Raw genomic sequence first — 12500 nt, forward strand, 5'->3', positions numbered from 1 at the left:
ATGTCTGTTAGCGCTGCGGCCTGTTTGAAAGCCTGTTTGAAAGGGTGATATACAAGTATGGAGTTCCTGCTGCCATGACAGTCGGAACGAGACCATTTTTTCCCTCAGGAATATACAGAGGCAGTTTGTAACGACAATTAGGCCGTACTTGTTCGAGAGGTTTTGACTTTTTTTGATGCAGGAAAGGGGATGTTGATGGCTTTTCTCCAGGCGGTTTGGAGAATGCCTTCCATTTATATTCCATTGAAGAGGTTTAGTGTAAAGGAGGTCGGGGTTGGGTCTATGTGTCGCATCATCATAGATGTGGTCAGGTTTACATCGCTGAAAAAGGTGACATAATTTCCCAATTGTGAAAAGTCTAGGGTAAACTTACTACGGTAAATATAAAAAAAAATTAAAAGGTGTATAGAAAAACTCAAAGTTAATAAAACACTAGGGCCTGACGGTTGGCATCCAAGAATCTTAAAGAAAATGAAAAATGAGATTCCATTAGAAATTCATTTCAAGCAATCCATCATATCCGGAGAAGTCCCAAGTGAATGGAAGCTATCTAACGTTACTCCCATATTCATAAAAGGGGACAAAAAGAAAACAAATAACTACAGGTATATAAGCTTGACTTCAATCGTAGAAAAAATAATGGAAACTATCATCAGAGATGCTATCGAACATCATTTAGAAAACAACTGTTTCATAAATGATAGCCAGCATGGATTCAGACGGAAATGGTCTTGCGTGACTAACTTACTCGAATTCTACAGCACAGTCATCTCGAATTATGAAAAAAAACAATATAGATTTAATACATCTAGACTTTGTAAAAGGTTTTACTACCGTCCCCTACGAAAAACTACTTACTAAATTAACTTCACACGGAATAAGTGGTAGCCTATCAAGTTGGACTAGTAATTGGTTGAATGATCGAAAACAGAGAGTTGTTTTAAATGGCAAAACTTATAGATGGAAAAATGTTACGAGTGGAGTTCCTCAGGGTTCCGTTCTTGGGCCATTTCTATTCATAGTGTATATAAAGGATATAGACCACGGACTAAAATCTATTGTTTCCAAATCTGCTGATGATACAAAACTGTATGGAAAGGCAAATAATCATTTAAACCAATTATATATTAAAGAAGATTCTAAAGGGAATTGTCAACATCAAAAGTGACAATTTTTTTTACACTGAATGAGAATCAGACAAAAAGCAATGGTCTCAAACTGTCTGGAAATAGATTTAATTTGGAAGTGGGTAGAAACAACTTCGCCAACCGTGTATTTAATGAATGGAATAAACCTCCTGCAGAGGCAGTGCAATGTAGTTCAGTTCGAAGCTTTAAAAATCGTTTAGATAAACACATAAGCAAGATGCTGTAATGCCTGTCATTTATTCTATATTAATTATTTGTTTTGTTATCATTTGTCTGTTTGTTTATTATTATCTGCTTGATTCACATTTATTATTAGTTATATGTCAATTCATTATTGTCTACTATTTACCTGCTTGTTTATTATTTAACTATACATATGCATTTATTCATTTATTTTATTTCTTATTATTTATGTTATCATATCTTTATTTATTTATGTATTTATTTATTTATTCATTTATTTATTTATTTATCATTATTATATCTTTTTTCGCATCCGACCTAGTTATTGACCAAAAGTTCTCCTGTCGCCATGCTCCGCCTTTGTAATCCTTTGTATGATGGCGTGTATTATTGTGTGAGTTGGTAGGATATGGTGGTCAATTTGGCTTGTGTATCAATGGGGACTGGTGTAGGTTTTATTGGGTGCTGCGGTCAAGGGCTCCTCAGTGTAATTGAGTGTTGTTTAGGGGGAGGAGGCGGGGCCAGATAGGGGTGAGTCTGAAATCGACACGTACTAATTCATTCCTGTTGGGTCTGGTGGGGTAACTGGAAGGTATCGGTGATTTGAATAGGTTTTGGAATTGGGCTGTGTACTTGGTACTGGGATAGGATGGATTTCTGTTCGTACCTCGTTTCGATGCTGCGTGTACTCTGATGGTGGGTGGGGTGATTTACTTCGGTTGTTCGAAAAGAAAATGGCCTGATGGCGCTTATAGGGATGGGAATTTACTGGCGTGGTGAGGTTGATGTGCTCCATTACATCTTCATTCATCCTGGAAAGCTGGGTCTTTTCTTTTGGCGCGGTAAGGTTGTAGGTGCTGGAATGAGTGAGTGGAGGGGATTAGTAGGTTTGTGGGTGGGGAGGTGTGGACTGGAAGGTGTGAAAGGTTTGATGGAAGGTTCATGTAATTCATGAGGATAAGGGTCAGGTGTTGAGTTGGGTGTTATAGTGGTACAAATGAGAGGGCGTAGGAGGCTGTGGAAGGAATTTGTGTTTCATGCTTGTGGATGCTCTTGGCATGGTCTTTCAGATGGAGCTGTTGGGAGGGGCGGGAGCTTTCTGTGCTTTCACGAGTGCGACTCCAGGTTTGATCATCCTTCGGGTTTCCTGAAGCAGTTGTGTTCAGAATCTGTTAGACACAGGACTTCTTTTTCAAACTGGTACACTGTGCCCCTATGTGGGGTATGAGCAAAGTACACATACACCTTCTTAGCGGCGAATTTGTTGTCTAAAGTGGCCAAAACGTTGATAACTGAAGCAGCGGCAAACCTGTCCAACAGCTCTCAATCCTTTTTAATGAAATTACAATAAGTAAATAAATAAATAGATAAATAAAAAATAAATAAATAAATAAATAAATGAATAATAATAATAATAATCCGGTGACCTGACCTGATTACTCCCAAACTCGACCAAACACGATATTTCACCCTTGAACTTCATATGTACATGGTAATGAATACTACTGAAACAATACACTACTGGCTGGACTGGTGTTATGAAAACCGTTCATTTTCCGGGGTTGCGAGTCCATACACACGTTTTCCGTAGACTTTGTGTGGACGTTTGAGGAGAATGTCGGTCAAGATTGTTTCCGAATTATGGTAGAAATCCTTTAGAACACGCAATGTTTGCTTCACTCTGGTCACACTCACAAACGTCTTCGGATTTTTTATTGTTTTTATTTTTTTATTATTCTGTTCTATTTTAAGTTTCATGTGATTAGAAATTCTTTCATTTTTTTTTTTTTTAATCCCTTCAACACGATGGCGATTTTAAGGAGTTATCACACTGGGATATATTTCCTCCGATTTTTGGAGCCGATTTGCACCCGCAGCTTTCGGAAAGAAATCTGATATGCTGGGGGGAAATAATTTTCCTCCAGCACTTCAAATAATATTTTGTGTAAATTGTTGAGAAAACAAAATAGTTTGCCAAAGTTATTTTACGGCGGAAAATATTCTGGAGGTGGGCGGTATCGCCGATTAATTGGAGGTTGGAGAAAAACTGAAGGAGCTGAGTTCAGCCTGAAGGGCGTCTCGATTCATTAATCCTTTGGCTGCCAAAGAGGCCACGTGGAACAGAACAAACTGGTTTGGCGGCAGCCAGAATAAAAGCATAAGTGACGCTCGGTGCAAAGAAGGATCAAATGTGTTTCCGTACAAGAGGGAGCAGTCCGTATCTAACCGTGTTTATTTTTTCATCTTTTTTATAGCAATCACGTTTTTCTTTTCTTTTTAAGTCAACCTTTTTCCGTAATATATGAACTTGTACCTTTGTCTCTATAAACAATACGAACTTAATTTTCATAAGCACTGTTTTCAAAACAAAAGAATAGGTGACAATCGCTCTGCACTGAAAGACAACAATCCGTATTTCATCATGATTCATATTCTAGGATTTTTTTTTTTTTTTTTTTTTTTTTTTTTTTACCGTAACCCTTCGGCCATCAAATCTCCGTTTAATTCCATGATGATCAAAAATATTTTCTAAGCTTGATAGCAATCATCTTTTTCTGAACTCCTCAACCTTTATCTGATTAAAGGAACTCGCATCTATGTTTTCATCATTAACGCGGACAACATTTTCATAAACACTATTTTCAGAAAATCAGGTCAGTTCTTACCGCCATATTTGTGTGTTGGGCAGAACAAAATTTGCATAGATGTCATTGCTAGACAAAGAGATTAATTGCTATTCTATAATCATTTGGTATACCGTCCTAGCGGGTTTTCGTGACTTTCTGTTTTTTCTTTTTTCTTTTATACAAATAGACACGCACCTTCATTTGATGCGACTCCTCACACAAACATGACACACACGCACATAAACAAGCACATGACACACACACACATACATATAAACACATACACACAAACATACAAAACCAAATACACAAAACACATACACACACATAAATATAAACACATACAAACACACAAACATACAAATGCAAATACACAAAACACATGCACACAAAACACATACACACACACATACATAAATACACACATGCACACTAACATCCGTCACACACACACATACACACTAACATCCGTATTGCTGGTGCTGTCGTACCGTGCTCGACAGCTAATTTAGTGTTCTAAGTTTGGGTCCCGCCTAGGCCTGAAAAAGCATCACAGTACTGCACGACAGGACCCCAGCTCTGGTGGGCAAGAAGTTACGTGTGTGTGTGTGTGTGTGTGTGTGTGTGTGTGTGTGTGTGTGTGTGTGTGTGTGTGTGTGTGTGTGTGTGTGTGTGTGTGTGTGTGTGTGTGTGTGTGTGTGTGTGTGTGTGTGTGTGTGTGTGTGTGTGTGTGTGTGTGTGTGTGTGTGTGTGTGTGTGTGCGTGTGTGTGTGTGCGTGTGCGCGCATGTGTGTGAATATGTGATACACGCACGCACACACAATTTTCACCCCTTCGGGGTCACAGCATTACGCATAGATCGTGCTATATGTGAGCTCTGAGCTTTCATGCGGAAGGGTAATAGGTGTCGATCATGACACGTGATCTAAGACCATGGTGAATCACACACGGGGGCGCACGCACGCACACGCACACACACACACACACACACACACACACACACACACACACACACACACACACACACACACACACACAGATGATGTCCTCCATTTCCACGCACTCATTTGAAAAAAGTAAATAGCCACCGTAGTCGCATGTACTAAAGACACAAGTGCCGGAAACGTGTCTTTTTGAAGCACACGCGCAACAAATGTAAATATATGTATTGTTCTTAGAGTAACGATATCTATGAACGAAGATTTTTTTCGGCAGATCATAAAGTATGTGAAGAAAACAAGCTTCAGATCACAAGAAAAATAGAGAAATGGACATTATTTCCAAATGGAAATCCATTTTTTTTTTCTTTTTTTTTTCTTTTTTTACTATTGTTGTGAGCCACAAAGATAGTGTGTCCATGTATCCATTCTCGCCATCATTGAATACAAGACGGTAGAGGGTGGGGGGGTGGGTAGGTTTGGGGGGTCGAACACCTCAAACAATCCCCTGCTCCTCCTCCTCCTCCTCCTCCTCCTCCTCCTCCTCCTCCTCCCTACTCAGACCCTTGATCCCCCTTAACCTATTACTGATCAAAAGAAAGGACGAGCTGGCAAATTTTAGATATCACATCCTCATTGGCGCCAGGCAACTTTAATCATCACGAGGGAGCCCCTGGACACTAAAGGAAGAATGGGGCATCTTTTACCAAATTATTTAATTCAGTTTATTAAAGAGTCCCTGGAACAAAAAAATTATAACGAAGGAGACGAATGCAGCAGTCGAAGTGGCTTATCTAAGGATGCTCCTTTCTTTGACATCCTGAGAGAACGCGCCCTTCAACGCCTCATTGAGACCCAGAGGTTCCTTGCCGCACTGCCCCGTTTCTCCGCAGGGCGGAACACCCACGTCCTCGTGCGGGTTAGACGACGCAGTTGCTTAATAACATTCCCGGGCGAAAGAGCACCTGCTAACCGGCAGAAAACTTTCCTAACGAGCACTAGACGTCGCCGGAATACTAGGGTGGAGTGGGCAGTGCCACGGTTCTCAAAGGGAAAGTGGACACTTCAAGCCCGCACGGCACTCATGCCGTTCGTTGGAGAGGAGCATTCCACATTTGTCATTCTCGGGATTTCGCGAAATACTCAACGCTTCTCGTTCCCATCATTCCCGGCGCATCAAGAGATCTTACGCAAGGGTTCGTGAGCGGTTGCGCGTGAACGTGAGATTTATTCAGATATGCGTGAGTATGTTCAGCCCCTTGTGGCAGCTTTGGCGCTTTTTGTCCAGCCAAGTTGATTCTTGTAATCACACTTTTTTCTTTCATCTTTCATCTCTCTCTCTCTCTCTCTCTCTCTCTCTCTCTCTCTCTCTCTCTCTCTCTCTCTCTCTCTCTCTCTCTCTCTCTCTCTCGCTCTCTCTCTCTCTCTCTCTCTCTCTCTCTCTCTCTCTCTCTCTCTCTCTCTCTCTCTCTCTCTCTCTCTCTCTCTCTCTCTCTCTCTCTCTCTCTCTCTCTCTCTCTCTCTCTCTCTTTCTTTCTTTTTCGGCTCAAGGTCACAAGGTGGTTTCATTTTGCCGGAAAAATATCCCCAAGAATAATGATAATGATGTAATAATAATAATGATGATAATGATAATAATAGTAATATATACATATACCAAAGTCAAAGGCATAAATCCACTCCCACCCATTTCATCCCCACATACTCCACTCCCATTCACCACCCCTCCCTCCCTATTTTCTAGGATCCTCCAGGATGACGGGTCATCCATGCATCTCGCCTACTGCCCTGGGTCAGAAGCAGTATAGCAAGACACAGCACATCCACAGTCAGGCCGCTTCATTTGATCGGCGACCCCCTCTCAGTCCTCAGTCCCCTCATGCAGAAAAAGAGAAAATGGGAAAAAAAATCCCTTCAGGCTGCGTCAAAATATCATTCATACGTACTCCTTCAACCCCCATCCCCCACCCTTTCCCTTCCATGCAACACTATATAATCCATACACAACCCTTCTCCACCCACCCCTATCTTCTGTCTTCTCCCTTCCTTCCTCAACAGACATTCCCCTCTTTCCCAATGCTCCTTTTACCCCATCCATCCATCTCATCCTTGGTCGCCCCTTCAGGTTCACCCCTACCTCTGCCTTCCTTACCTCTTTTACTAACCTTTCTTCACTAATTCTTTCCATGTGTCCGAACCATTCCAATACCTTATCTCCCAACTCCCTTTTCACCCCCGCTCTCCTTCTCACCTCCTCGTTTGTCACTCTATAAAGCCTAGGAACCCCTACCATACTTCTCAGGTATTTCATCTCACACATATTTAAACTCTCCCTCTCTTATGTTCCATATTTCTGCCCCATAAAGTGCTGTCGCCACAATCACTCCTTCATATAACTTCGTCTTAGCATTCATTCACAAATGTCTACTTTACATTACATTTTTTAATCTCCCAAGGCATTTCCTTGATTCTCTCAATCTACATTCTACCTACACCTTCACTCCTTCCTTTCCCGCCACATTCGCACCCAAGTATCTAAACCTTTCCACTTCCTTCAGTCTCTCTCCTTTAATAGTCACTCTCAATATGCTACCATATTCTCCCCTTATATATCTCATCACCTTACTTTCACCCACATTTATCTTCAACTTCCTTCTTTCACACACCTTCCCAAACTCCGTCATTATCTTCCTCAATCCTTCCTCTGATCCTGCTACAAGCGCAGTGTCATCAGCAAACGACAACTGGCTTATCTCCCACTTTTCTCCATTTTCTTTAACCATCTCCAATCTCCAGCCCATTACCCTTGCGTTTACCTCTCGCACCACCCCATCCAATAAATTGAACAGCCAAGGCGACATAACAGATCCCTGGCGAAGTCTCACCTTTACTTCAAACCACTCACTTTCTCCATTTCTAATTCTAACATAGGCTCTACTACTCTCGTAAAAACTCTTGACTGATCTTAACAGATTTCCTCCTATCCCATATATCTGCAATAATAACAATAATGATAATAATAATTGTAACAATAATAATGATAATGATAATAATGATGCTACTACTACTACTACTACTACAACTACTACTACTACTACTACTACTACTACTACTACTACTACTACTACTACTACTACTACTACTACTACTACTACTACTACTACTACTACTACTACTACTTTTTTTTTTTTTTTTTTTTTTTTTACTACTACTACGACTATTGGAACTGTGTGGTGGAAGCAGCAGGGTCTGTCTTCCACATTGGAACTGTGTGGTGGAAGCAGCAGGGTCTGTCTTCCACAGACACAGTTCATTGGCCCCTCTCCCGCCAATGACTGTGGTCGACGACCCTTTTATTTGTTTATTTATTTATTTATTTTTAATAATGCCTAGTACAAAAGTTCATTTATCCTACTGTCAACCACCGTCTGCTCAAAATCCAGGTTTTGTATATGTGTTGATTTGGGCGGTGGGGACCTGGTACCTCTCAGGCACAAGAGGGCTGATCTTAGGAGTGAGAATGATAGTCTACATCTCATCCATGAAACAATGCTGCTTTTTGGTTGTTGTTTCTTTTCAGCCATTACCTCAGCCAGCCGAGCGTAGAATACCTTTGCTCTAGGACCCATCCCACCTGAAGTCGTAAAGGTTATAGGAGTGAATGAGCCCTGGTCTACATTCTGTATTATTATTATTATTATTATTATCATTATTATTATCATTATTATTATTATTATTATTATTATTATTACTATTATTATTATTATTATTATTATTATTATTATTATTATTATTATTATTATTATTATTATTATTATTATTATTATTATTATTATTATCATAATTATCATTATTATCATTATTATTATTATCATTATTATACTACTACTACTACTACTACTACTACTACTACTACTACTACTACTACTACTACTACTACTACTAACAATAATGATAATAATAATAATAATGATAATAGTAATACTACTACTACTACTAATAATAATAATAATAGTAATAATGATAATAATAATAATAATAATGATGATAGTGATGATGATGATGATGATGATGATGATGATGATGATGATGATGATGATGATGATGATGATGATGATGATGATGATAATGATGATTGTTTTTTTTTTTTTTAATCAATTTATTACGCTCAAGGAGCGTCAAACCTAGTACAAAAGTGTAGCTATGTACAGAGTACTAGTGACACACAGGACATTCTCGAATCATAACTGAAGGAATTATTTGTAGTTTATCACCCATTAGTGCGGGTGATACAAAAATATATACAGTGATCACCTTCTGGCAAATATTTACATATAATAATAAGTAATCGTCGATGAGGTATCAAGGTTGTTGGCATATGGGGTGTAGCGCAGCCTGCACGATGTGTACCTCGGCACCTTTCTGGTCTCACCCGCCTACATCGTGCGGTAGCCGGGTTTGCGTCGGGCACGTATAACACTGTGTTGTCTCACCAGAAGTTCGCTGCGTTTGTATGCATGTGGAAGTGGAAGGACATTCTTGTGGTGTTGGATGGTTACACTTGAAGTCTTCTCAGCATTACCACGGTGACGTGTAGGGAAGTGGCGGCTTATCGTACCATCCATTTGTAGTAGGGCAATAGTTGTAGCAGCTGGCAGATCCATACTACAGACATTCCTTGTTATTATGTTCAGGGAACAACAAATCTAGTGCAAAAGATAAATATATACAGATTATTAGTGATACTTAAAACATTTCCGAATCATGACTGATTTATTTATGTATACTTTAAAATCCACCAAAGTGAGGGTGTTGCAATAGGATTAATTCTAATTTATCACCTTCAAGCAAATATTTACAGACATCAAGAACTGATTGTCGATGTGGTATTAAAGGGGCTATCGTGGGGCAATTAATACAGTAGTGCTCTAGACTGTTGGCATTAGGGGTGCCGCACAGCCTGCACGATGAGTACCTCGGTACACCTTCGGTCTCACCCACTTGCCACACTGGTCTGTAGCCGAGTCTGAGTCGGGCACTCACAACATTGTGTCTTCTCACAATAAGTCCATTACGTCTATACTTATAGGGAAGAGGAAGAAAATTCTCGTAGTGTTGGATAGATACACTTGTAGCCCTCTCAGCATTGCTACGGCGGCGAGTAGGGGAGCAGGCAGCTTGTCTTACCATTCGCTTGTAAGAAGGTAGGAAGGCAGTAGTAGAAGTGGCAGCTGGTGGATCCATACTACAGGCTGTCCTTGCTAGCCGATCAGCGGTGTCATTGCCTAGGAGTTCGATATGGGATGGAATCCACAGGAAGTGTACCCTCTGTGAGTTTTCGTGAGTTGTGGCCAGTTGTCGCATTATTTGTGTTACCACTTGTTGGTGTTCAGGCTTGGTAGATGAGAGAGCACGGAGGGCTGACTGAGAGTCGCAGATGATCAAGCCGTTTTCTCCAGTCCGTGTCAGCAAAGTAACAGCGTCCAGGAGCCCATGCAACTCACAATACGTGGAGCTTGACGAATTAGGGAGTCGACGGCCTGCCCAGCCCCCTAGTGGTGGCTCTATGTTGGGGGAATACACAGCACATCCAGCACTACCGTCCTCCTGCAAAGAACCGTCAGTGAAGAGATGATGGGCCGCATTTAAAGAAGATGACAGACCGGCGATAGTTTCTAAGGCTAGTTGTTTCTGGAGCTGTGGTAGGTCGGACTTGGTAGTTGGAGTATAGGTGACTGTTGGCATGGGTGTCTGCCAAGGTGGGAGGCCAAGGTCCTCATTCTCTGTTAAAATGTTTATGTTAAGCCTCCGAATGTTTGAACTGATGTTAAGGACCAGTGAGCAGCCACCGGGACGAAGCTGAGGTCGAGGCTCTGCCAAATCAATCGATGTCTGGATTGTGTGACAAAAGTGAGGAGATAAGTGGGGGTAGTGCAGGCACTTGATAGTGAAGTAGGTAACGTTTGCGTATATTCTCTCTAAAATTGGTGGTAGACGAAGTTCTTGCTGTATATTGACGATCCTGGTTGTGGTAGGGCAGCCTAAGATGAGCCTCATTGCCTGGTTTTGGAATTTTTCAAGTGGTTGCAAAGTAGTTTTGGAAAGCTGACTAAGTGCGGGAGAGAGGTAATCAACCACTGATCGAATGAATGTGATATATATAGTTCTGGCGACAGGGATGGACACTCCAGCAATATTGTTGGTTAACCACCTAAGAGGAGTCAATCGTCTCTGTAGCCGGGTTAGCAGGTCTTGAACAATTGGATGTACGCGTTGTCTTGCTGGGATAGAAGGTGTGATACGAACTGGTGCCCCCAGGTAAAGGTACTGTGAGCACAATGGCACGATGGTGTTGCCAACAGTGAATTCTGGCAAAGTTCTTGCTGGGCGAAAAGATAAAATTCTGCTCTTTTCTGGTGAGATGACCAGCCCGCATGAGGAGGATGACAAATGAAATGATTGAAGGAAACGTTGCATGTCTTGTGGTGATCTTGAATGAATGCATATGTCGTCTGCATAGCAAGTGATTGTTGTACCGTCGATGTCAGGAAGCAGAGAGAGAAAGCGATGCATAAGGATGTTAAATAAAAATGGACTGAGTACTCCTCCCTGTGGAGTACCGAGTTCAAACTCTCTGGTATTGCTGTACGCTCCTTTAAACAATACACGTGAGTTCCTGTTCTGCAGGTATCCTCTTATCCACCTCAGTAAATTTCCTTTGATGCCAAAGTCAACAAGTTGGTCGAGGATAATGTCCCTGTTGGCGATGTCGAATGCGCTTTTCAAATCAATGAAAGCCACTACACTGGTGGGACAGAGGCGTGTGTAGAGTTCCATGAGGCAGTGGTGTGTTCCTCGTTGGGGCAGGAAGCCGTACAGTCGGGGCGAGAGCTTATCTTGTATCCGGAACATCAGACGTGATAGAAGAATGCGTTCCAATACTTTACAGAAACAAGAGGTGAGAGATACAGGTCGGAATTTGTCAGTGCCAGGTTTAGGAATCGGTACTATCGTGCAGTAAGTCCAGTCCCGTGGTACATATCCCAGGTTGTAGCAGAGATTATACAGCTGGAGGAGGGGGTTACCAGGTACGTCCAGGAGTACTCGGAGGACGGCGTAGGTGATGCCATCATCGCCAGGAGCTGTCGCCTTACCCTTGGCGAGGGCTCGTTGCAGTTCTTGTTCGGTTATCTCCTCATCTTATTCATCGGTCTTCAGCAAGGCAGAGGCAAGTCGGAGTGCACGATAGTTTTTGTGGGTGGAGAGAGCGTCGTGTATGTATGGTGGGAGGTTGCTGGTTCGTGCCTGTGCTGACCAGGCATCAACAAGGTCTTGTGCAAACTGTGTAGGACTATGATGGAGGGCACTGTGATGTTTTTTCTTTATCACCTTGTTGATGAGGTTCCACCTGGTGCCAATACTCGTTTGATGGTTAATGCTGTCCGTTAGTTTTTTCCAGGAATCCGTTTGAACACAACGCTGTAGAGCAACTAAGTCATCTCTTGATAGTTGATACTGGTGTAGAGTTTCTGGACTTGGTCTTTTCTGAAAGGCAAAGCCATCCTCCATCGCTTTCCTCTCCGCCTGAACGATGTGGTTGTCTA

General features: G+C 41.6%; 2 protein-coding genes across 5 annotated transcripts in view; one reads left to right on the top strand and one right to left on the bottom strand.

Moving 5' to 3' along the window:
* The window catches only part of LOC143032858 (uncharacterized), a 155591-nt gene that overhangs the window by 103958 nt on the left and 39133 nt on the right, over nucleotides 1-12500 (top strand). The window lies entirely within an intron of this gene.
* On the bottom strand, nucleotides 9038-12026 carry LOC143032511 (uncharacterized). Its single transcript, XM_076197373.1, has 4 exons — nucleotides 11963-12026; nucleotides 11517-11837; nucleotides 10084-11279; nucleotides 9038-9602 (listed from the first exon to the last, which is right to left on the bottom strand). Exons 1-4 carry the CDS (start codon nucleotides 12024-12026, stop codon nucleotides 9333-9335), a joined length of 1851 nt encoding a protein of 616 aa, XP_076053488.1. The 3' UTR covers nucleotides 9038-9332.

Source organism: Oratosquilla oratoria, chromosome 14, assembly GCF_046742065.1.
Source record: "Oratosquilla oratoria isolate Oo_2021 chromosome 14, ASM4674206v1, whole genome shotgun sequence".
NCBI classification, from domain to species: Eukaryota; Metazoa; Arthropoda; class Malacostraca; order Stomatopoda; family Squillidae; genus Oratosquilla; species Oratosquilla oratoria.

Coding starts and splice junctions, on each gene's coding strand:
- LOC143032511 (XM_076197373.1), bottom strand. CDS start 12,026: ATGGCATCACCTACGCCGTCCTCCGAGTACTCCTGGACGTACCTGGTA. Junction 11,838..11,962: donor GGTAACCCCCTCCTCCAGCT/GTATAATCTCTG, acceptor GTTTCTGTAAAG/TATTGGAACGCATTCTTCTA. Junction 9,603..10,083: donor TACCTTCTTACAAGCGAATG/GTAAGACAAGCT, acceptor CTTTTGCACTAG/ATTTGTTGTTCCCTGAACAT.